At 42.6% G+C, this 26,456-nt stretch overlaps 1 protein-coding gene across 2 annotated transcripts; it reads left to right on the top strand.

Annotated features, from left to right (window-relative positions):
* Positions 1 to 794: 794 nt before the first annotated feature.
* On the top strand, positions 795 to 26,456 carry LOC132381280 (cholecystokinin receptor-like). 2 transcript variants are annotated; one of them, XM_059950664.1, is made up of 2 exons: positions 795 to 2,532; positions 26,055 to 26,456. In XM_059950664.1, exons 1-2 carry the CDS (start codon positions 1,468 to 1,470, stop codon positions 26,187 to 26,189), a joined length of 1,200 nt encoding a protein of 399 aa, XP_059806647.1. In that variant the 5' UTR covers positions 795 to 1,467; the 3' UTR covers positions 26,190 to 26,456. The 2 variants fall into 2 exon arrangements, with proteins under 2 accessions (XP_059806647.1, XP_059806646.1); XM_059950663.1 differs by lacking the exon at positions 26,055 to 26,456 and adding an exon at positions 6,731 to 10,473.

The following is a 26,456-nucleotide window of genomic DNA, read 5'->3' as shown; positions in this document are numbered from 1 at the left end:
CTGCCTACAACTACAACACTTGTCCAAGTGACTGGTAATGCTGGTTCTGATACTGTTTATGGGAATGTGCCCATCTTTGAACAAGGGTGCAAATTTTCTACTGGACAGCCAACATTCCCGAATCTATGGATGACCGGACGATTATACCCGGGTTTAATGTAATTTCCTCCTTACTGCAGTAACCTAGGATACATCACATCAGAACAACTGCAGCTAACTCTATATGTACCTCAATTTTTAAGCACATTCTGAATCACCATCATCCAGCATGGTACTTTCTTTAACGGGAAAGCAAATGCTAATGTTTGTGGTGTATTTTGAGCTTCCCCTTGCCAGCTTTCACATCAAGTCTTTGCTCTTCCAGGAAGTGCAGAGATTTAAAACCATCTGCCTTGTTCACAATTGTGTTGACCACCTAACGCGTGGTTTGCTTTGTTTCCAATACTCTGTTTTTACTCTATTCGCTCTTCCATAGAATTCTGGCTATAATTTCTCAATGGAAGTGAACACATATTCCACCCAGGCGACACAGGAGATGGCAGGGCTGAAAACTGGTTCAACAATCTGCTGAAGAAGTCGACAGATCGAGCAGAATCTGTGTGGCGTGGCGGAGGGGGGGGGGGGAAAGTAATCGGAAACCCTGCATCAATGGACTATTCCTCCCCCCCTGAATATGCTGAGCTCCTGCAGCAGATCGTTAGTTGCACGCAGCAGGGGACTAATTTAGAACAACGCCCCACCGCTTCGAAATGCCGCCCCAGGTTGTTCTCAGTCTCTGCAGAGGGGCATGGCAAAGAAGTCTGTTCAGCCAAAGCCAGGGTATTAGCTTTTGCGCTAGTTTCAGGAAGAACAACTTCTGATTAGCTAAGGGGGCATATAATAAGTACTTGCATGGTGGGAGGGAGACGAGACTGATTGTACAGTTCACAGAACAGGCTCAGTCCATCTGCTGTCATTCTGATCACCTCGGTAAGATTACCGACGAACTAACGCCGCTGCGATGATTTTAGATTGCTCGCAAAAACACACGGGATCTAACCGCTTTTGGGGAAAAACTTAGTTTGGGAGATGAAAACTTGAGTAAGGGCACCTCACTCTCCGCCACTCGTCTAAAAGACTTCGATTTTTAACCACTGCTGGCGAATCCCAGCGGCCCTTCTCACAATTCGTAAGTTCGGGTTATTATAAGACAAAGGCGAGGTGTTGCCGTGGGCTCGGACAGGACCGAATTGGAGATTACCGGGAAAGATATAACGATAACGAATTGGAGTTGATCCCGAAAGATACTATTATAGTAATTGCCGTCCTTCAGAATCGGAGAGAAACTGCGGCGTGATGAAACCATGGTTGGCTTCTTGCAGCGCGGGAGTGAGTGTTTAGTTTATGCGTGGCCATTAGTGGGTAATACCCGGACACTGGCTTTCAAAGCAAACTCGTCAGGAAGTTTTAGACTCTATAGAAGTAGTGATGTCGGTCGCCCTTCCTGCAAGATGCAACGAGACCAGTTGTGGCGTTTATATTCCACTCCACTCCGTCCCCCTGGCTGCCAGCTCTTTCATTCTGGGCTGTACGTGCGTTATCGGGGTGCTGGGGAACGGGCTCGCCTGCCACCTCCTTTACACCGACAAGTCTCTGCGCACGCCGACCAACGCCCTTCTGCTCAACTTAGCGGCCAATGACTTCTTGAAGTGCGTGCTGGACATCCCCGCGCTCCTCGCCGTCAGTACCTGGGGCAACAGCCGCGCCGACCTGGGCGAGACGCCTTGCCTCCTGCAGCCTTTCACTTACTCGCTGAGCGGCTGCGTGCAGCTGGCCACTCTCGTGGTGATCAGCGTTGAACGCTACCGGGCCGTCGCCAATCCATTGCAGATCGCCAAGAGGAAGGTTAGGATCCAGCTATGGGTCCCAGTCATTTGGTCCATGGGCTTTATTGTATCAGTTTTCACCATCACCTTGTTCAAGGATACCCCTGTGTATGTGAGATGTAGGCATCAACTTATAGACCCCCAGAAATACATGGACCCTTTTGGTATCTATATCCTGGTTCCTGGGTGGACTGTCAGCCTGTCCGTGATAATTAGCCACTACCTGAGAATATTTGCGCTTGTGAGGCAGCACAATAAAAGGATCTTTGACGGGGGGTTGATGCCCACCTCTCCAAAAGGGCGTGACCAACACCTGCCAGGACTAGAAGGGCAGAGGGTGCAACAAAAGACAGCCACCAAGGTGCCAACAACAGTGGAAGCCCCATGTTCACAAGCTAAGCTCAGCGCTGGTCTTCAGCTGGCGACGGCGTCCTCTGCCGTTCAGCGCCAAGCTGTTTCGCTGAATGATTGTGTAGCCTCACCCCTCAACGCTGATGCCCCCAACATAATGGGAGCGGTGTGCCTCTTCAGCAAATCCAGGGAGTCCGCCAAGAAAAGGATGGAAGGCAAACTTGCCAAGCGCTTCGGCTACATCATGTTAACCTTTCTGGTGTGCTGGATGCCTTTAGTTACTGTCGTGCTGCTGAACATGTTTTGGCGAAATTCGGTAAGTGATTATGGACTTTAAACAATGGCAACGGCATGGGGAAAAGGCAGGGAGGTGGAATGATTGGGCAAGCTCTTTCAGAGAGCTTGAGTTTGTATTGGGTCAATGATGCCCTTTAGTCATGTATGATTAGAACATTATAGTAGAGAGCTGGGGCAAGCTCTTCAATCCATCATGTCTGTGCCAACTGTGATGCCAGTCTAACTAGTCCCATCTGCCTGACCATGGTCCACAGTACTGTGCAAAAGTCTTAGGCACTCATACATAAACTAATCTTTTGCACATTAATATATTTGACAATGTGGAACAAGAGTGAGTTTGTAAATCTGGTGGAAGCAAAAGGTGTTGGGAATGGCATGGGTGGAGCGCTGTGGGAGGGGTGTGGGACAGGTGGCAGAGAAGGAGTGCTGGGACGTGGGGGGGGTGGGGGTTGCAGGGAGGAGGCTCTGGTGCGGAGTCACCAAGCGAGGTCATTTGATTCCAAACAATCAGTTTATTGATCATTACAGAATGTCTCGCTGATGCTTTCTGCTCCCTCCCCTCTCCTTCCCCTTTTCCTAACCATGATTACTTTCTACCTGCCCCCTTCCCACTCTCTGTCCACAATATCAGACTCATATCAGAATCAGGGTTATCATCAATCACATATGTTATGAAAATTCTTTTTTTTTTTGCAGCAGGACAGTGCAGTACATAAAACTACAACAGTACTGTGCAAAAGTCTTAGGCACCCTAGCTATATAGACCTAAGACTTATGCACTGTATTGTAACTCCCTTCTTTCCCAGTCTGGGGTGGCATAGTAGTGTAGAGGCTGTAAGTATGGGGTTCAATTCGTGTCACTGTCTGTAAGGAGTTTATATGTTCTCCCATGACTCTGCAGGTTTCTTTCAGGTGCTCCGGTGTCCTGCCACATTCCTGGTTAAGTTTAGTGAATTGTGTGCATGCCGTGTTGGTGCCAGAAATGTGGTTACATTTGGTGGGCTGCCCAGCACAATCCTTGCTGATTTGATTTGAAACAAAATGATGTATTGCACTGAATGTTTCAATGTATATAGGACAAATAACTAATATTTGCATGTTTCTAAATGGCTGAAACATTGGTATCAATTCTGCTTAAACCACCTCTCCTGGTAGTGCACACCACACTCTGTGTAAAATAAAATATCTACCTCTTGCATTAAGCCCATGCCTTCTTGTTTTTGACACCCTTTATCACAGGGGAAAAACTCTACCCTGCCTATGCTTCCCATAATTTTCTATACAGTACTTATATCAAGTTGCTCCTCAGCTTCTGTCACTTCAGTAAAAGTGATCTAAGTTTGTCTTGCTGGAATCTTTTCCATAGATGCTGCCTGGCCGGCAGAGTTCCTCCAGCATTTTGAGTGCGTTGCTTGGATTTCCAGCATCTGCAGATTTTCTCTTGTTTTTAAGTTAGTCCAGTCTCTCCTCATGGTCAATACTCTCCAGTCCTGGCAATATCCTGGTCAACCTTTCCTGGACTCTTCCCAGGGCCTTCCTGCAGTGTGACAACCAGAACTCTGAAGTCATTAGCTCAGGTGTAGAGAAATACAACTGGCAGCTATGATAATAAAGACATTATTTGTAAAATCTGGCTCTTTGCAGTGGTGTGTGATTGCAGTTTTTGTTTGGCTTGCTTTGGTAATCGTGAAATTTCTGGTGTTAAAATGGAGTTAATACAGATGTTATTTGGGAAGATTAGGCTGCTATATTGGGGGTATACAGTGTCTACTCAACAGGGTCCAATTATATTCTTCAATATCTAGGCTGTCAAATTTATTATATTCAGACATTTCACACCATACATAATTTAGTAAATAGCAGATACATATTTGTTCACACTTCCATTAATTAACTTAACCAACTGAGAACCCGAGTTCCAGTTTCCACCAAATCATTATGGTTTGATTGTAAGCTCATACCTAGACATTTTATGCAATTTTAATTCATATCGATTAAGGATGAAGACTCACAATTTAAGACTCCAAATAATGAAGCAAACAAGCACATACTGAGACTTGGTGCTCAGCTGACCAATCCACACTTTTTAAAAACGTACTGGAAATCTGAAATAAAAAACCAAAAACAACAGCTGGAAGAATCAGCAAGTTAGGCAATGAAAGGTAATCGGAGTTGATGTTTCAAGTCCAAGATTCCTTGTCAATAGCAGGCAAGCAAGAAAGCAATTTAGTTTTAAGTTGCTTAGAGTTGGGATCAGAGGGAATGAGGATCCTGAAGAAGAGTCTCGGCCTGGAATGTCAACTGTTTACTCTTTTCCGTAGATGCTGCCTGGCCTGTTGAGTTCCTCTAGCATTTTGTGTATGAGTGTTGCTCTAATATTAACCCAGTTTCTTCTCACCACAGTTACTACCTAATACACTGGCCATTTTCAACCACCTGCCACCTTCCCTAATCTCAGGCTACTAACGCATCAAATTCCTTTTCCCCTATGTTACTCTAATTTTTATCTCAAATGGTCCAAACTTGATTGTAAGTTCCACAATCTCTAAATACAATCTAACTAAAGTCATTACTCCTAATTTCTCAACGTGTTTAATCATAGTTTTCAAATCCCCACTCCCTCCCTCACTTTTTTCTTTGCTTATAGCTACCTTACTTGTTACACTTGTGACCAGAATTTGCTTACCCATAACTTCAAAGATACTAACTGACTTGGTGGTTATTTTCATGTATTACTTTGAAACTGACTTTAGATTTTGGGGAAATGCAGAATTCATAATAAAAGAAGTGATATTTTCATTATTTAGAAAATAATGTTATGATTGAACAGAACCAACGTGGGTCTTTGAAAGATAAATGATGTTTGATTAACCCATTGTGGTCTTTCTGAGGATTTATGAGTGTGTTCCAGTAGACGTGATGGTTTTAGATTTTCAGAAGACCTTCAATAAGGGCTCTCATAGAAATTTCTGAACAAGTTAGAGAAAATGAGCTGAGCTTTATACATAGAGTAAGTTGGGAGATGGTTAACAGATTGAAGTATAAATAAATAGCTCTTTGGTTATCAGACAGTGCCCAATGGGTTACCATAGGGGTTAATGCTTGGGCCACATTTATTCATAATCTCTAACAATTATTCGTCTAGGAGACTGAATATAATATTTTCAATTTTGACCATGGGTATTTTACCATAAGACATTAGGTCAGTTTGCCCATCAAGTCTAGTCTGCCATTCCATAATGCCTGATTTATCAACCCTCTCACCCCTATTCTTCTGTTTTCTCCCAGTAACTTTTGACGCCCTTACTAATCAAGAACCTAGCAACCTCCGCTTTACAAATACCCAATGACTTGGCCTCTAAAGCTACCTGTGACAATGAATTCCACAGGTTCACCACCCTCTAAAGAAATTCCTCCTCCTCCTCTCTGTTTTAAAGGGATGTCTCTCTATTGTGAGGCTATGCGTGCTGGTCCCAGACTCCCCCACTACAGGAAATGCCATTTCCCATCCACTCTTCAATATTCGACTGGTTTCAACGAGCTCTCCCCTCATTCTTCTAAACTCCAGCGAGTACAGGCCCAGGGCCATCAACTGCTCCTTGTACATTAACCCTTTATTTCTGGAATTATTCTTGTGAACCTCTTCTGGACCCTCTCCAGTGCCAGCAGATATTTTCATAGATAAGGGCCCCACAACTGCTCATAACACTCCCAGTGTGGTCTGACCTGTGCTTTATAAAGCCTCGGCATCACATCATTGCTTTTATATGTAGCCTTCTGATAATACAAAGTGAGAACGAGAGTTGGGATGAGCATGCAAAGAAACTTCAGGAAGGTATATGCAAGCTGAATGAAGGGATGATAACCTGGAGAATGAAGCACAGTGTAGAATAATGTGACGTCATCGACTTTGCTAGGAACAGAAGTATTCAATATTTTTGAAGTGGTGGGTCAGAAGGACATGGGTGCCACTAAAAGCCAACATGCAGATGATACAAATGGTAGTGTATTTCCATAAAAATATGATATGATTCATCTTAGTCATGAGGATCGATTGACTGGAGGATTGTCCAATTATCCCCACCCTGGCTGGCAGTAGCATCCATCACCACAGGTCGTCTTTGAAAAGGGGCAGATGCTTCCAGAAGCTGGTATGGGGGAAAGTAATGATGAGTAGCCGTGAACCTAACCACGTTCGCTCTGCTACCCCTTTACAGGTGCCGTTGCTGCTGGAGATCCAGATGCCTGCCATGGCTTTGTCCTGCATTCCTGCTGCTGTGAACCCCTTCATTTACACCAAGTTGAATCAGCATTTTCACTCTGAAATCCAGCAAGCAGTCACCAGATTTAGGAGAAGATGCAAGTGTCTGGCTGTTAGAACATAAAAACATCCCACCCACCCCCTCCCCTCTTTCTCCTTCCTCACCCCTCGCTCTTCTTCCATTCCCCGTTCTGGCTTCATTCTTACCTCTTCTCTTCTCCTCACCTGCCATCATCTCACTCTGGCGCTGCTCCTCCTATCAGATTCCTCCTTCTTCAGCCCTTTACCTTTCCCACCTATCACCTCCCAGCTTCTCACGTCATTCGCCACTCCTCCCCCGTCACTTCTATCAGCTGAAAGCCTGTATTCCTTCCCCTATTCCCACCATCGTATTCTGGCTTCTTCCTCCTTCTTTTCCAGTCCTAATGAAGGGGCTCGGCCTGAGACGTCGACTGCTTATTCCCCTCCATAGATGCTGCCTGACCTGCAGAGTTCCTCCAGCATTTTGTGTGTGTGTGTTGCCCCAGAACTTAGAGCCTGCGCTTTCCCCTTCATCTTAGTCCCTCTGTAATTTGCCTGATCAGGACAAGCCATTTCTGTATTCCTTTTATTAAACTTTTTTTTTAAAAAAGTTTCTGAAAGAGAGCCACACCAATCTAAGCAATGTTTGTCTGGCCTCCTCCATGTTCAACCAGACATTGGTCAGTCTTTGGGTTGTGGACTCTGATTTGGTCCATCGCTGAATATCTACAGAGTAAATTAAAAAAAAAAGTACTTTAAAGTAACTTAAAAGCTCGAATTTCTATTTCCTTGAATGTTTGGGGGAAAAGAAAGGAAAGCATTGATGTTTACTATAAATCCTAAATAATGTTATTATTAAGGAAATGCTTTAATTTCAAAGACAGCCCTCAATGTTGTTAACTAGCTTGAAGGAGGTGTCACTGGTGACATTTTACGTCTGTGTTGAAATGGACTCAAACTGAATGTCAATCTCAACCCTTAGCACTTCTAACAGTGCCACAGCCTCTAAGATCTGACACCAGGCGTGCTGGTCTGTCTCAGGTCTAGTTCCCTGAGATGAGAACTTTGCCCTTCAGTACTCTTCATTGCATAAAGTCAGATACTCCTGCCTCAGCAAGGACCTGGACCCATTGCAATTTGCCTATCGCCACAATAGGTCAACGGCAGATACAATCTCAATGGCTCTCCACATGGCTCTAGACTACCTAGATAACACAAACAACTACGTCAGGATGCTGTTTATCACCATTAGCTCAGCATTTAATACCATCATTCCCACAATCCTGATTGAGAAGTTGCAGAACCTGGGCCTCTGTACCTCCCTCTGCAATTGGATCCTTGAATTCCTAACCGGAAGACCACAATCTGTGCAGATTGGTGATAACATCTCCTCCTCGCTGATGATCAACCCTGGTGTACCTCAGGGGTGTGTGATTAGCCCACTGCTCTACTCTCTATATACACATGACTGTATGGCTAGGCATAGCTCAAATACCATCTATAAATTTGCTGACGATACAACCATTGTTGGTAGAATCTCAGGTGGTGACAAGAGGGCGTACAGGAGTGAGATATGTCCACTAGTGGAGTGGTGCCGCAGTAATAACCTGGCATTTAATGTCAGTGAGACAAAAGAGCTGATTGTGGACTTCAGGAAGGGTAAGACGAAGGAACACATACCAATCCTCATAGAGGGATCAGAAATGGGGACAGTGAACAGCTTCAAGTTCCTGGGTGTCAAGATCTCTGAGAATCTAACCTGGTCCGAACATATTGATGTAGTTATAAAGAAGGCAAGACACTGGCTACACTGGCTAGGAGTCTGAAGAGAATTGGCATGTCAACAAATACACTTGTGGAGAACATTCTGACAAGCTGCATCTCTGTCTGGTATGGAGGGGCTACTGCACAGAACTGAAAGAAGCTGCAGAAGGTTGTAAATTTAGTCAGCTCCATCTTCAGCACTAGCTTACAAAGTACCCAGGACAGCTTTAGGGAGAGGTGTCTCAGAAAGGCAGCATCCATTATTAAGGACCTCCAGCACCCAGGGCATGCCCTTTTCTCACTGTTACCATCAGGTAGGAGGTACAGAAGCCTGAAGGCACACACTCAGCGATTCAGGAACCGCTTCTTCCCCTCTGCCATCCGATTCCTAAATGGACATTGAAAATTTGGACACTACCTCACTTTTTTTTAATACACAGTATTTCTGTTTTTGTACATTAAAAAAAATCTATTCAGTATATGTAATTGATTCACTTGTTTATTTATTATTGTTTTTATTCTTTCTGCTAGATTATGTATTGCATTGAACTGCTGCTGCTAAGTTGACAAATTTCACGTCACAGGCCAGTGATAATGAACCTGATTCTGATTCTGATATCAGCAAATGTGTCATGCAGTCTTTAAAGACACATAAATATTAGTAAGATAAGACAGATGTTTAATGCTATGTCTACGATGCATCAAAGTAGTATTTTGCAGAATATCAGGGCACGTTGACATACTTTACAATCAGTTACCTTTAGAAGTGTGATCTCTGTTGTAAGCTAGGAAATGCCCCAACAAATCAGCATACAGAAAATATGCAGAAGTAAGGAGGTAAAAGATCAGTCCAGGCATATTATTTTTCTGACATTGGAAGAATCATACAGCATAGAACGAGGCTCTTCGGCCCACTGTGTCTGTACTATCATGCCTGTCTATACTAATGCCTCCTGCCAGCATTAATTCCATATCCATCTATATCTTCCTCAAGTTGGTACCTGCCCAAACCAAGTGACAATAAAGCAACAAAGGTTGATGAAAGACCATATATGGTGACAGTGCTACAGCCAGCCAGATTGAGGATGATTGGACAATTACCCTGTCAATCAAGCTTCATGACACACCACTGTAAGAGCGACTGCCTACTCGTCTCATTTACCTTGAGAAATTGCCATGGGTTTTTTCGAGTAACGCACATAAAGTGCTGGAGGAACGTGGCAAGTTGGGTGCCTCCATTCGGTTCTCAGCTTGAAACATCAACTGTTTATTCCTTTCCATAGACGCTGCCTGACCTGCTAAGTTCCTCCAGCGTTTTGTCAGTGTTACTCTGGATTTGCAGTATCTGTAGAATCTCTTGTGTTGATGGGATTTTCTAGTTTCACCCTAGAAGTCCACTGGTGTCCATCAAAACAGTTAAATACCTGAAAGGGAAAAGGTATTAATGGACTGTGTGAAGGTCTGGCTTGGGAATAGCAGGATTGTTCTTTGAAAGAATTGGTGTATTTGCAGTGGACCAGATGGCTTTCTTATCTTCTGTACTATTTCATGATTGTATGATTCTAAGCAAATTTAAGTTGGTGACACATTTTCCCCCTCCCCCAATATAATTTACGACAGTGGAAATGATGTGATTGTGAGGTGCCATAAAGAAGGGGCGGTCTGTATGAACCCTGAGCACTGTCTAGCTATGTTCAGTGATAGTTATAATAATTCTTGTCAAAATGTGTCAGATTTGCCATTTTGGATGGAGATTAAAAGGGCGCTTTAAATATCGGAGTGTTTTGTGACTAAATTACCTCTTTTCTTCAAGGAATATTCAGACTTGTGTTGAATTATACATTAATACCAACTTGGGAGGATTGACGTGACTGTCATCTGCAGAGTCTGCATAGCAGCAGGGGGCCATTTGAGTGACAATGCAGGAAATATCAGAATAAATTGGTATCAATAAACAGTTCAACTCTCTAGTGAGCCCAGAGTGAGTTCATTCCACATGCCTCTCATCACCATCTGTGCTTGGTCTGAACAAAGGCAGCAGATTCAGGATTCTGCGGTGTACCTAGCCTTGCTTATATTCCCAAAATGTCGTTAACCACGTGGGTAATCTGAGTCACATCTACCATGTAGATTTGGGTCAAATCATCAGTCTACTTATATTCAAGTTTGGGACCTGCCACATTCATCGCTCCTCTCTAATTACCCTTGAGACGATGGCAAATTGCCTTCTTGAACCACTAAATTCCTTATGGTGGGTGTACTCCCACCATGTTCTTTGGCACTTAGTAATGCATTTCTAAGTCAGGATAGTTGATGATCTGAAGGGGAGCCTGCTCCTATGTAGCTGCTGACCTTGTTCTTCTTGGTGGAAGAGAGGCTGGTTTGGAAATGCTTTTGTAGTTGCCTGAGTTCCTGTAGTGTTTGGATCATCCCTAACTGTTCATGGGTGACTTCCTTATAAGAAGGAGTACTTTTATCTTAGTCACCTTTCAAGCGCACTTAATTTTTGGTATCAGGGATCACTGGCAAGGAAGGCATTTGGTGATGTCCTCACTTCCCCTGAGAAGATTCAGATTTAGATTTATTTATCACACGTACATCGAAACAAACAGTGAAACGTGTCGCTGGTGGTGCCTAATCTCTGTAGTCCTAGTGAAGGTGCTACTGCAATATGATTGGGGAGAGTGTTTCAAGATTTAAGTCCAATGTGAATGAGGGAATGGAGGTTTATGTATATTCATGATCTGTCTGGATGCCACACAAAGAAAAAAAATTCACTGTGTCTCAGTACATGTAAAAAATAATAAACCAATTACCAATGCTCCCAAGTCAGGACTTGGTGATTTCTCATACATGGACTGGGTGACATTCTCACACATGGAATAGGTGATGTTCCCATACATGATTCAAATGTTGACAATGCCGAGAATATTAAAGATTATTTTCAGTTCAGTTGAAATAATTGATGTTAATAGTGTCAAAAAATTTGTAAAAAGGGCCCCCACAGACAATGTGATAATAACCAGAAGATCTCTTTAATGTGTGAATGAGAAATTAATGTCAGTCAGTTGGACTTCTGGTCCTTTTCAAATATTACCTGTGGGATATATTACATTCAGCCAGAAGACAAATGCAGCTTTAGTTCAATTTTGCATTCAAAGCCAGTGCCACGTCCCTTAAGCCCTATATTGGAGTGTCACCTTTGCTTTTGTCACCGAGTCTGTGGCATCAAATCTGAACCCAGAACCTTCAGAGAAAGAAAACGACGTGGGACAGATGCACTAAGAATACCTGAGGACATGCCTCTGTGCTGTAGCAGAACAGAGCTGTTGCTTGGCACCACTAACACCATTTAACCAACAGGCTGCTGCATAGATAGAAGATGGGCATCTACCCAATATTGTGGAAATTTGTCCAGGAATGTCCTGGTCATAAAAGCACGATCATTCTAACTCAGCCGATTTCCATTCTGTCAAACTACAGCTAGTGACATTGTTAACCATGTCAGTGTACCTCACTTACCAGTCCTCTGACTTGGAGATCTACTCAAGTTCAAATTAAAATGTGACCAGAATTAATCAGGCCTGAGCCATTCAAGTTGGAGTTTTTTGTCATTCAACCAGACACAAGTATTCACTGACAATTCAGATATGTCAGCTGTGGCCTCCTCTACCGCTACGATGAGGCCACACTCAGGTTGGGGGAGCAAAACCTTCTATTCCATCTGGGTAGCCTCCAACCTGATGGCAGGAACAGTGATTTCTCGAACATCTGGTAATTGCCCCATCCCTATCCTTCACCATTCTCATTCCCATTTCCCTCTCTCCTTACCTGCCCTTCACCTCCCTCTGGTGCTCCTCCCCCTTCCTTTTCTTCCATGGCCTTCTGTCCTCTCCTATCAGATTCCCCCTTCTCCAGGCTTTTATCTCTTTCACCAATTGACTCCCCAGCTCTTCACCTCTTTCCCCCCTCTCCTGGTTTCACCTATCACCTGATCGACCCTGGCTGGGTCACCTGAGCGAGGGTGAAAGGCCTGAAGTACCTGACGACCCCAGGTGACATCACTGATGATGTGTCGCTTTGCATCCTAGGATGAATCTCTGCATCAGTATCACGTGGAGTGATGTACGTCGGGAAAACTGTCTCGCAGGGTGTCCATACTGATCATTTCCTTGCATCAGTACAACGAGATAGTACAGCGGACAAACAATGACAGAATCCAGAGAAGTGCTGCAGTGAAAGTTCAGTGAGTGCTGGCCATAAGGACATAGGAAATAAGAGCAGGAGTTGGCCATCTGGCCCATCAAGCCTGCCCTGCCATTCAATAAGATCCTGGCTGATCTGTCCGTAAACTCAGCTCCATCTATCTACCTTTTCCCTATAACCCTTAATTCCCTCACTATGTAAAAACCTATCTAACTGTTTCTTAAATATATTTAGTGAGGAAGCCTCAACTGCCTCCCTGGGCAGAGAATTCCACAGATTCACCACTCTCTGGGAAAAACAGTTTCTCCTCATCTCCGTCCTAAATCTTCTTCCCTGAATCTTGAGGCAATGTCCCCTAGTTCTAGTCTCACCTACCAATGGAAACAACTTTCCTACTTCAAGCTTATCTATCCCTTTCAAAATTTTGCGTGCTTGTATAAGATCCTCTCTCATTCTTCTGAAGTCCAGAGAGTATAGTCCCAGGTGACTCAATCTCTCCTCCTGTTAAACTCCTTCATCCCTGGAATCAACCTGGTGAACCTCCTCTGCACTGAGTATATCCTTATATCCTTCCTCAAGTAAGGAGACCAGAACTGCACACAATACACCAGTACCCTGTATAGTTGCAGCATGACCTCCCTGCTCTTGAATTCAATCCCTCCAGCAATGAAGGCCTTCTTAATAACCTGTTGTACCTGCAAGCCAACTATTTGCGATTCATGCACAAGAACTCCCAAGTCCCTCTGCACAACAGCATGCTGCAGTCTTTCACAATTTAAGTAATACTCTGCTGTTCTATTATTCCTTCCAAAGTGGATGATCTCACATTTCCCAACGTTATAAAGTTACTGTGTAAACAGGCTAGGAGTGGGGAGTGAGATATAGAAGACAGATTGCTGGAATGTTTTGCTTTTTGACGAAGCCACTCACACAAGAACATAGTATCAACACTCAATGAAGCTCAAAAGAATTTAGCCCTGGATGGAATGTTACAGTATAGGTCAGTTCCTGTGGAACACAGATATTGGCGAGAATTAGCAATGCACATGGAAAAAGGTGGTAGAAATTTTTAAACAGAAGTGGGATTTATTTATTCATTAACTTACAGTGTGGAATAAGTCCTTCTGGCCCTTCAAGACACACTGTCCAGTAGCCCCTGACTTAATCCTAGCCTAATCACGGGACAACTTACAATGACTATTTATCCTACCAACTGGTATGTCTTTGGACTTTGGGAGGAAACCAGAGCACCCGGAGGAAACCCAAGCGGTCATGGGGAGAACGTACAAACTCCATACAGGCAGCTGATGGAACTGTAAAGCATTGTGCTAACAACTATGTTACAGTGTTGCCCCACCATGTTACTGTGCTGCCCCAGCCTGGGGTAAAGTCTCCAAAATGTAGAGAAAATGGGAAAGAAATAAGGATCTTTATTAAAATGAGGAACCGCTTGAATCTGTCAACTTTACATGTCAGAGGGTGTGAGGAACATTTAGGACTGTAGGTGAGTGGCACATTCTTCAGCATTCTTTACTGCTAATTGTGTTGTTTGTTAAAGCCCACATAGATTCCTCTCTATTTCCAATCTTTCACATCTCCACACTCAGTGTTTTACTAAAAAAATGGGGAAGGTTGTCAATTCAAGAGTCTGAAATTAAGCAGGAAATTCACTGCCTACTGCAGCTTGAGTGGGAGTTTAGAGATTAAACTTGCTGGAGTTTAGAAAAATGAGGGGGGTGGGGTGCAGATCTCATTGAAATATTGAATATTGAAAGGCTTAGATAGAGTGGATGTGGAAAAGAAGTTTCCTATAACGGTGGAATCTAGGACCAGAGAGCACAGCCTCAGAACAGAGGGGCATCCGTTTAGAACAGAGATGAGGAGGAATTTCCTTAGCCAGGGAGTGGTGTATCCGCAGAATTCATTGCCACAGAGAGTTGTGGAAGTCAAGTCACTGGGTATGTTTAAAGATTCTTGAATAGTGTGGGCATCAAAGGTTACGGGGAGAAGGCAGGAGAATGGGGTTGAGAGGGATAATAAGTTAGCCATGATGGAATGTCAGAGCAGACCTGATGCGGCAAGTAAAGAGGTGTCTGCATGCTCCCTCCCATCAAAAAACACCCTGGAGCATGTAGGAATTCAGAACAAATCAGACTGCCCCAGTGTCCAGATGGAGCAAAAATCCCAAAGACAACTAGAATGCAAGACATTGAAAATCCTGAGCTGATTTAATTATCCCAAATTGAATAAAAGTGATAAATACAAAGAGAGCTTAATAATCCCCCATGATACCGAATGAGGCACCTGCAAAACAAGATGAGAAAACAGAGCGAGTCCAAAGACAAACAATTAGACATAAAAGGTAAACAATCCAAGAAATGCTGCATATCAGAGAAAATACAATCCACATACTAACTGAGAAAAAGTCTTTTCTTTTTTTTCGAAAAGGCCCCTGGTTGCGACATGAAATCACACAATAACTAGGTTCAGGAACAGCCACTTTCCTATCACCATCATGTTCTTCACCTACCTGCACATCCCTAACCATATCTAATCAAAGGAATGCTGTGGGCCACCACTTGCACGAGCAGAAAGATAGGCAACAAGGAACCAGGATGACCAGCTCACCAAATCCACACCGATAGCAAACAGCCATTTTCTTTTTGCTCAGATCTGAAACTAACCCATTTTATTCTCCCCACATTCCCATCAACTACCCTCTAGATCAGGGGGTTCCCAAGAAGGAGCTAGATAAGTTTCTTATGGATAGGGGAATCAAGGGATATGGGGACAAGGCAGGAACCGGGTATTGATAGTAGATGATCAGCCATGATCTCAAAATGGCAGTGCAGGCTTGAAGGGCCGAATGGTCTACTTCTGCACCTATTGTCTATTGTCTATTTTTTATGCCATGGGCTGATGGGGTCTGTGGACTCCAGGCTGGGATTCCCTGCTCTAGATGCTACCTCTCACTTACCGTCATAGAGTGAAACACCAAGGAAACAGACTTTTCGGCCCAACTCATCTGCACTTGTAAGTTGCTTAACTTGAGTTGGCCCACTTGCCTGTGTACAGCCCATATCCACCCTATGGGCAATTTTCAATGGTCAACTAAATGCTTTTAGATGCGGGAGGAAACCTATTAGATCATAGGAGGTAACTTACCATCTCCATACAGATAGCACCAAAGGTCAGGATTGACTCCAGGCTTCTGATGTTACGAGGGAGCATCTCTACGTGTTGTCGCATTGTGACCTCTGTGATAAACTTTCCAACGTGACCTAGCTTTTGGCAATGTGTCTTAGTATTTTCTTTTGTGACTGTGCATAAAATGATGTTAATAACTGCTTGTGATTTTAATGTTGATATCTAAATGCATGCTGTTGTTTAGGTATTTGAATTTAATACGAGTGCAAAGGCAGGGCAGTGATTCCTCAAGCTGAGGAATAGTTTGGGATGAGAGTTGGAGGGGGAATGACGGGTATGAGTGAGATGACGATGGAAGGGCAGGTGAAAGGCATAGAAGCGTGATGCACTATCAATCACTCCAAAAGAATGGAAGTAGAGGAAATACTGAAAGGCTTTTATTAACAAAGTGGATGCACGTCCATGCAGTATGTCTGTCCTGGACAGTGGGAGGAGCAGTGATACAATCACCTTTATTAAGGGGTCTGTGGGAGGAGCCACAGGAGCAGTCGGCAGAGGGGCGTGCCCAGGCATGTCCAGGCAGATAACCCAGTTACAACCTAGATACATGGTTTACCACAGTGCGGTGCCTCTGAGAGTTGGCACCCATCATTAAGGACCCCCCACCATCCAAAGGAATGCCCTCTCCTCATTGCTGCCTCCAGGTAGGAGGTACAGAAGCCCAAAGGCACACACTCAAAGATTCTGCACCAGCTTCTTCCCCTCTGCCATCTGACTTCTAAATGGACATTAAACCCATGAACACTACCTCATACTTTTTTTCTCTGTTTTTGCACTACTTATTTGATTTAAATGTGATATATAAATATTTATATTTACTGCAATTCAGCCTTTTCTCTATATTTATATTGTACTGCTGCTGTAAAGTTGTCAAATTTCACGACATGTGCAGGTGATATTAAACCTGGCTGTGATGTGAGGAAAGCCTGGAGAAAGAGTAAGAGAAAGTAGGTGAAGGGGGTCACGGCAACACGAGGTAGAGTGTGAAGGGGAGTGGGGCAAGGAAGCTGAGAGGGATAAGGTGAGGACAGCAGTAGTGAGGGAGAACAAATCGGACAGGAGAGGAAGTTTGGTGGGAGAGGTCATACTGGAGAAGAAGGAGCACACTGGAGGTGGTGTGAGGGAGGGTTGGGAACAGATCAAAGAGAAGTGTGTGTGGATAGGCAACGCTACCCTTGAGATGCTGGAGACTCATCCTCAAATCCCTTCATCCCTACACCGCTTTTTAACCAGCTCGAAGATCTTCTGTTCTGCTTTCCCTCAGCACTTCAAAGGAGATGTCAAAAGTGCACCAGTGTTGCTTAGTTATTGCTGTTCTGAAACATTAATCTACCGAATAGAGATATACATTTATTATATACACATAATATATTGTATTATTAATTTAACACGTTCTTAATTAGCTCAGTTAGTAAATTTCCAAGTTAATAAATCATTTTATTAATTCATTATATTTAAATGAGTGTTCAGTCAGTGGAAGTCATATCTGTATTCTTTAAGCTTTGATCCAGGAACTGAGCGCATAATCTGGGTCACGGTAGTCCATTATCTCAGCTGCAAGCTGCATCTGATAAATATTGAATCTACACTTGGAGCCACTTTATTAGGTACATCTGTATTCCTGTATGTTTGTATTACCTGCTTGTTAATGCAAACACCTAATCAGACAGTCGTGTGGCAACAGCTCAATGCATAAAAGCATGTGGGCCTGTTCAAGAGGTGCAGTTGTTGTTCAGACCAAATGTCTGAATGGGGAAGAAACCTAGGTGACTTTGATCATGGAATTATAGTTGGTGCCAGACAGGGTGGTTTGAGTATCTCAGAAACTGTGGATCTCCTGTTTTTTTCCACACGCGACAGTTACTAGAGTTTACAGAGAACGGTGTGAAAAGCAAAACAAAAAGGGACATCCAGTGAGGGTCAGTTCTGTGGGTGAAAATGAGAGAAGTCGGGGGAGAATGGCCAGACTGGTTCAAGCCGACAGGAAGGTGACAGCAACTCAAATAACCACACATTACAGCAGCGGTGTGCAGGAGAGCACCTCTGATCACACAGTACTTTCAACCTGGAAGTGGATGGGCTACAGCAGCAAAGAAACCACAATCATATACTCAGTGGCCGCTCTATTAGGAACGGCAGGTACAAGAGGCCACCGAAGATAGATGTGGCTAATTGCATGTAATGGAATGAAAGCCATTTGACCTGCCAAAAGAAGAGAAGAGATAAATTAGCTTCATTCAATGGAAGTTAAATTGGTTAATTATTGTCACATGTACTGAGGTATAATGAAAGACTACACTTTGTGTGCAATTCATACAGATCATTTCAACGGTGAATTTAGATAATACAAGAGAAAACTAATATATAGCAATATTAGAATACTCTTAGGGGCAGAGAATTTAGATTTAAAAGAGTAGAATTTTTACAATAGAAGTCATGAGTAGATCTGCAAAGAACAGTTTGCAATAAATCATCATGTATGTGTGGGTTTGTTGCCTTGATTTTGACCCTAGCGTGCGAGCTAGATTTGATAATGTGTTACCTCTTGTCCCCTGGCTTGACATGTCTTTAGCTGCAGAGGATGCACTTTAGTGGCAAATAATCAGACTGAAGAGGTCAATCAGCTACACAATGCTTTAAGATTACATCAGCACCGATGTGATTAGGATTGTCTGTACATCTGCATTAAGGATTACAAGAGTTACTAATCAGGAATTAATGGATTGAAGTGCATCTTCAACTAGAAAGGTTTGCTTAAATGTCACTATTTGCATAATTTACCAAACACATGCAGCAGTGACAGAGGTGCCATCGTATGCATTTTGTTAACCCTTGCCAAACATGGTTTTTTCGTTTGTATCGATTGAAGGCTGTCACGAATCTGAAGGAGGGTCCTTCTATCTACTTCGCTTCCAATATACTGGAGCTCTCTGAATAGTAATACAGCACTAGTGACCACTCAGACTATCCTGCATCTTTGAAAGAACCATCCGATTGGTCCTAACCTGATCCAATGCGACTATCCTTACAGGAACTGTTATTGTATTTGTTTCAATTATCTCTCCAAGCAAGTAATTCTGGACTGTACCAGGACTCTTCCTCCCCACCACACACCCCCTCCCCCCTCACAAGGAAACTTGCAAACTTCACAGTTCTCTGCAGGTCGCCAGTTTTCATGGATCTACAGTTTAGAATTAGAATCAGGTTTAATATCACTAGCATGTCATGAAATTTGTTGTTAGGTGGCTGCAGTACCTTGCAATACACAATAATATAAACTGTAAATTACAGTAAGAAATATATAGGCATTTAAAAAGTTATATTAAATAAGTAGACCAAAAAGAGAAAAAATGGTAGTGAAGTAGTGTTTATGAGTTCAACATTGATTCAGAAATCTGATGGCAGAGGGGGAGATGCTATTAATGAATTATTGTGTGTGTGCTTTCAGGCTCCTGTACCTCCTCCCTGATAGTGGCAAAGAGAAGAGGGCATGTCCTGGGTGATGGCGGTCCATAATGATGGATGCTGCCTTCTTGAGGCATCACTCCTTGATGATCCATCATATCCTGACCTAACCTTCAAACTAATTTCATACAACTGGAAAACTATCAGTGAAGATAAATCTATAAAGGTTGTGCATGTCCTCATAACACTGACCATTGCTGATTTTCATTCTCATTAGTTAAAGGACAAATTAAATTGCCCCACCATATTTGTCCCAGTTAACATTAGCCATAAATAATCCAGGTTATGTGAAATACCAATGTTGTGTGCTGCTTGACTCCCCACAGTGAGTACTCTTCAAAGTATGTTTCAGTGACTCAAAAGCCCATTGGAGCATCCCACTTTAATTCACTTCAATAAACAGTTTTTTCATCCGTTTGGGAGCACCTAACTTGACAGGGAACAGGATTTGAACCTTGAACACCTGGGCTAATTGCACTATTCAACCTCTGCCATTCAATAACTGCTCTCTACTAGATGTGGGAAGAGCTAAGGGATTGAATCTCTCTCTTGCATACAAGAGTAATTAGAATTTCTTTGAAATTATATCAACTTGTATTACACAATTGTCTAGTTCTGACAAAGGTTTTCAGGCCTGTTGGATCTCTGTTTAATTTCTGACCCTTAGGGTTTTCCCTAAGGAGCAGTTTATTAACACATTTCAGTTTACTTTAATATGCAAACAAATACCAAGCAAACTAAATAAAGAGCTGAGAAGTGATGCTCAGAGGGGAATTAATGTTAAAGCGTGTAAGACAAAGGAATAAAAAAGAAAGCCATGCTGGCACTTCAGAAATATCTCTCACTTTTATAGATTAGATAAAAGAAATTCTTTAGATAATTAATTAATAGGCTACATAATTAAAGCAATTACACCACGTGGGTAATGTGCTGATACGTAACCAATGAAAAATGAGAAAGGTGATAAACCGTTAGTTTAGATGCTATACCGCTTTCTGCCAGGGAGTGAAAAATACATGAGTTTGTTAAAAAGTACAAATCTTATGAAAAATATTATTAAAAAAAGACTATTGTTTCTAACAGACCTGAAAACTCTTTCCACCTGCTCAGTTTTCCCACCATTTTCTGTTTTTGCTTCAGATTTCAGGGCATCTGCAGTTTTTCTGATTTCTGTTTCCTGATGTAATCTGAGAATCATTCATTGTTCCTTCACTAACATTTCACATTACAGCTAACTCAGTGGCCAGTTTATTGCTGTACACCTGTACGTCAGCTCATTAATGCAAATATCTAATCAGCTAATCGTGTGGCAGTGCATGAACGCTTGCAGACATGGTCACTAGATTCGGTTGTTCAGACCAAACCTCAGAGTGGGGAAGAAACGTGATTGAAGTGACTTGGACTGTGGGGTGATTATTAGTTTAGGTATCTCAGAAACTGCTGATCTCCTGGGGTTTTCACAAAGATCTTTGGAGAATGGTGCAAAAAGCAAAGAAATCTAGTGAGTGCCAGTTTTGAGGGTGAAAATAGGTTATAAAAGAGGGAGGTCGGAGGAAACTGGCTAGACAATTTCAAGTTGACAGGAAGGTGTTGGTAACTCAAATAATTGCATGTTACAACAGTGGCATGCAGAAGAGAATCCATGAATGGACAACATCTTGAAGCGGATGGGCTACAGCAGAAGGAAACCATGAACGTACACTCAGTGGCCATTTTATAGTGTACAGGAGATACCTAATAGGGTGGCCACTTAGTGGCTGGTGAAAAGCCTGGGTGTTGACATGAAAATGATACACTGGTGCTAAGTAGGTTTAGAAAATTGGTTACAAGAGGTAAGTACTACAGGGTAGAGTGAATGAGCCAAAATGTAAGTCCAAAGTTAGGCTGTCATACGTGTCCATAATTTTCATATGATCTTTTGCGTATCACAGATTTGCAATTATTTCTTAATGCCTTCAGTTTGGTACAAAAGGTCAATACAAGCTGCAAAAAGGATCGTGATATGGAAGTGTTCAATATATCAGAATTGGGTTTACTATCACAGACATATGTCAGGAAATTTATTGTTTTGCAGCAGCAATATATTTCAATATATTTAAAAATACTATGTTACAATAAGAAAATTAAGAAAAAAAACACATTAGTGCAAACACAGAGCAAAATACTGAGTAGTGTTTGGTAGAGGGGAAGAAGCTGTTGCTAAAGTGTTGAGAGTGTATATGCAGGCTCCTGTACTTTATCCCTGATGGCAGTAATGAGAAAAGGGCATGTCCTCGATAGTGAGGATCCTTAATGATGGATGCTGCTTTCTTGAGGCATCGCCTTTTGAAGATGTCCTTGATGCTGGGGAGACTAGAGCCCATGACGGAGCTGGCTGAGTTTATGACCTTCTATAGCATTCTCCAATCCATTGGCCCCTCTGTACTAGATGGTACATCTGTGGAAATTTGCTATCATCCCTGTATTTGATGTTACTCGGAATCGAGACTGAGATTTGAGCAGAATGGAGAGTTTACCCAACTAACTCAGTATCCATTAATTTCACTTGGTTGAACAGGTGTGGTAAATACAGAGGGCCAAAGAAGTACATAACTAGCCGAGCTCCAATTGCAGGATTCTTTAAAAAGAATTGCTCATTGAATTTTTCAGCAGTTACTCTAGGAAATATGCCAAATGAAGGTGATTAGGTTAGACCCAGCACATGAGCAATAATTTCTTTTGAATGTATGTGAACAGCCACAAGGGTGAAATATAAAGTATTATTGTGAAATATATTTGTTTCCTTAAGTGGTTTAGAAGTAATTTAAAATGATTTTTTTATTACTAAACCATACATTGTAACATTTAAAAATTGTTTGATTGATTTTTAATAGTTTCTGAGAGCATATGAATTTCAGGAGTATTCAAAGTCCTAACTAACGTTGACAGCTGGCAAAGCATATTGTGGTGGCTTATCCAGCTGTCAATATGTTACTTGGCTCTTTCATATTTCTAGTCTACTCAAGTGTAGGAATTATAACATGGAATTACCTTGTCATTTTGGATCAAGCTCAGCATGTAACAACCAGTCATGAGGGAATGTGGAGAAGGATTAAGTCTGTACTTTCTCTATATTACCAAAACTAGGATTCATAATTTGCTCATGGTGGCAAACCTCTGGCTGGAAGATACTAACCAGAAACAGCTAATTCTGCAAAATTTGTTCTATACTATCTTGTTCATTAGAAAATGTCACCATATAATCATTTAATTTCCACGTTCCTTTGTCCTGTCCTGTGAAAAGCTGACTTTCAGCAGCTTCCAGTTCCAGTTTTAATCTTGGCAATGAATATTGTCTAAAGCACTGAGAAGAAATCACTTCTTTGTTTTGGTCCAACTTCCTTAGTCTATTTGTAGCTATCCTGTCCTACCCTTCCACTACTTAAAATAGCCCTGTTGTTTAGCAACAAAACCAATATTGTTTGAATAAATAAATTACTTGCTTACATTTCTCTTTCCTTGAACTGGGCAGCACGCTTGTCAGTTTGTGATGAATTCATTCTTCCAAGGAATTTTTAAATCAAACCATGTCATTACATTTGCCTTTAATTGCTGCTGCCTGTGAGATGAGCAAGTACTAGTTGCTCTAGTTCAGCATTCTGAGGATCTGTAGCCATCAGTCATTTGCTTTTCCAAAAAAGATGCTCAGCTGACTCAGTGTGGAATTATGCTCTTATTTTAGATGTTTTATTTTATTCTATTTGGAAATACAAAATGGTAACAGTCCACACTGCCCAATTACATCTATCAAACTAACCTTTGGGAGGAAACCGGAGGAATCCATGCAATCATGGCAAGAACATACAAACTCCTTACAGACAGCGGCGGAATTGGACCCTGGTCACACACATAGTAATAGTGTTGTGCTAATCACTACACTCAAACCAATCACATCCTCCTGACCAACATTGCCCACTTTTTAACCACATTCTTAACTCCTCCCAATACATTTTTACAGGCTACACATAGCCTAAATGGACAAAAACTACATCTTCAGCTTGGATGTGATCTTCACACTTTGGCACTATTTTATGGTGGCCCATATCCAGATTGACTCTACTCAGCTGTTCTCTCAGGAAAGTGTTTTGGAAGTGGTCAAATTGACCCAAATTTACAGAAGGGGCCTTCATTTTGAACATGCACATAGACACAGTCACAAGGAAGACATACCAGTCTCTTTACTTTCTTAGGAGGTTAAGGAGATTTGACTTGTCCGTAAACTTCTACTGATGTTCTGCTGAAAGTATCTTGACACGTTGTTCTGGTACGAGGCTGCAGAGAAAACCAGATACAGCCTACATCACGGGCACATCCCTCTTAACCACTCATAGTATCTACAGGAGGCACGGCTTCAAGCAGGCCACATCAATCATCATCAAAGGTCTCCACCATCTGGACCATACTGTCTTTTCCTTGCTGCCATTGGGCAGGAAATGCAGAAACTGGAATTTCCACACCACCAGGTTCAAGAATAGCTACTTCCCTTCAAACGTCTGGTTCTTAAACCAACCAGCACCACCTAAATCACTACAGTATAGCAACTTTGCACTAAATTTGACTTATTTTTGTTTTACTTGTGTTCTTTCTTGTAAAAATTGTATATAATTATTTAATTTATATTTTTTTCTTGTGAATGCTGCTTACGTGATGCTCCTGAAAATACGTTTTCTCATTGCACTTGTGCAGACAAACACTTACGTATATGACAATAAAAATCAATTTTGACTCTGAGAGAACGGTTCCCACAGCACAGAACTATAATGATTAGGATGCAGGAAAGCTGAAATACTTTGTGGGACATCAGATACATATGAAGACCATTAAACCATAAGACTATAAGATGTAGAAGCAGAATTCGGCCATTTGGCCCATCAAGTCTGCTTTGCTGTTCCATCATGGCTGATTTATAATCCCTCTCAACCCCATTCTCCTACCTTCTTCCTCTAAACTTTGACGTCCTGATTAATCAAGAACCTATCAACCTCCGCCTTAAATGTATCAAATGACTTGGACTGCATAGCTGGCTGTGGTAATGAATTCCTCAAATCCACCACCCCTTGGCTAAAGAAATTTCTCCTCATGTCAGTTCTAAATGGACGTCCCTCTGTTCTGAGGTCATGCTCTCTAGTCCTAAATTCCCCCATAGGAGGAACCATCCTCTCAATATCCACTCTGTCTGGGCTTTTCAATGAGATTCCACCCCGCCCCCAGCCTTTCTTTTAAACTCCAGGTTGTACAGGCCCAGAGCCATCAAACATCCCTGACACATTAACCCTTTCATTCCTGGGATAATTCTCATGAACCTCCAATGCCAGCAGATCTTTTTTTAGATAAGGGGCCAAAACTGCTCCCAATACTCCGCGTGCGGTCTGAGCAATGCCTTATAAAGCCTCAGCATTACATCCTTGCTTTTGTATTCTAATCCCCTCGAAATGAATGCTAACCGCTTTTCTCTTTCTGACCACCAACTAAAGTTAACCTTTAGGGAATCCTGCAACGAGGAGCCCCAAGTTCCTATGCAGCTCTGATTTTTGAATGTTCTCCCCAGTTAGGAAATAGTCCATGCCTTTATTCCTTCCACCAGAGTGCATGAACATGTAATTCCTTACACTATATTCTATCTACCACTTCTTTGCCCACTCTCCTAATCAGTTTAAGTCTTACTGCAGACACCCTGCTTCCTCAACATTACCTGGCTTTGTACCGTCTGCAAAGCCGTCAAGTGCTGCGGCCAGATCATATAACATGAAAAGAAGCAGTCCCAACACCGACCCCTGCGGAACAACCCTCGTCACCGACGGCCAATCAGAAGAGGCTCCCTTTATTCCCGCCCTTTGCCTCATTTCAGTCAGCCAATCTTCTGTCCATGCTCGTTTCTTTCCTGTTATACCGTGGGCTCCTAACTTGTTAAGCAGCTCCATGTGCAGCAAAACAGGATGAACCTTCCAGGTCGATGAACTTACATCTGACCTGAAATCTTATTTTGAGAATACAGTGCAGCATTCAGACTCAGCTAGGATCGCCACCCAGAATTTGTGCTTAATTCTCTAGAGGGGAGGTTAAATCCCCCCCCCCCCCACCCAAGCATATTGTGTTGGTTGATGATGCAAATGATATATTTCACTGTATGTTTTGATGTTTCGATGTACATATAGAGTTAGTCATAAATCTTTAGAATCTATCACTACAGTATGCATAAGGGGCAAGTTTCAGTGGCTGATTAACCTAGTAAGCTGCACGTCAGGGAGATTGTGCAGACACCAGTCTGCACCGAGTCCACACCTTGGCCGCGGCAAGGCAGAGGCTCCATTTGCTCCGCTGTGGTGCCGTCCAGCCAGTACCTGATCCCGTTTACCCTCTGTAGTCTCCATTTACCTACCTACTGACTTGCGCCTCCTTTTTCTACCAAAGTAAATTTTCAGCTCTCCCTTTGTGTCAGAGAGAGGATTAGATCCTTTTAGAACAATGATCAAACAGAGATTATATGCAAACGAAAGCAGGCAATCAGGTTTAGCCTTTGTTGGATTGTACTGTGTAATTGTGATTTTCCTTGTATTTAACTTTCTTTTGCTTGTTAGGCCGGCTGGTGGCGCAGTGACATCAGCGCCGACTCTGGAGCGAAGATTCTCGAGTTTGGATCCAGTCGGGCCACTCCCGGACACGTTTTCCATCCATGCCGGGTTGAGTGTCGAGCCCGCAACTCAGCTTCGTGAAAAAAACACCGCGCTGTGAGAAGGACGTGGGGGACCGCTCACAGAATCTTCCCTCCAAGTCAACCACCTGAAAAAAAAATGGTCACCGAGGCTCTGGCAGAGTATGGCACACAAAAAACAAATGCTTGTTTGTGTTCTTATACAATCACCGACATAAATGTAATTGTTCAGTGTGTTTTCTCTCTTTTCCTCCCCCCTTTTCCTCCCTCCTCCTCTATCTCCTTTTCTCTCTCTCCCCCTCTCTCTCCCACCTCTCTCTCTCCCTCT

This window comes from Hypanus sabinus, chromosome 25, assembly GCF_030144855.1.
Source record: "Hypanus sabinus isolate sHypSab1 chromosome 25, sHypSab1.hap1, whole genome shotgun sequence".
NCBI classification, from domain to species: domain Eukaryota; kingdom Metazoa; phylum Chordata; class Chondrichthyes; order Myliobatiformes; family Dasyatidae; genus Hypanus; species Hypanus sabinus.
The sequence above is the reverse complement of the archived record's forward strand: the minus strand, read 5'-3'. Positions and strand labels throughout refer to the sequence as shown.

Bases quoted from the DNA above. Each gene is read 5' to 3' on its own strand.
- LOC132381280 (XM_059950663.1), top strand. From the start codon at position 1,468: ATGTCGGTCGCCCTTCCTGCAAGATGCAACGAGACCAGTTGTGGCGTT. The intron at 2,533-6,730 runs GTAAGTGATTAT...ACCCCTTTACAG, and splicing joins ACATGTTTTGGCGAAATTCG to GTGCCGTTGCTGCTGGAGAT.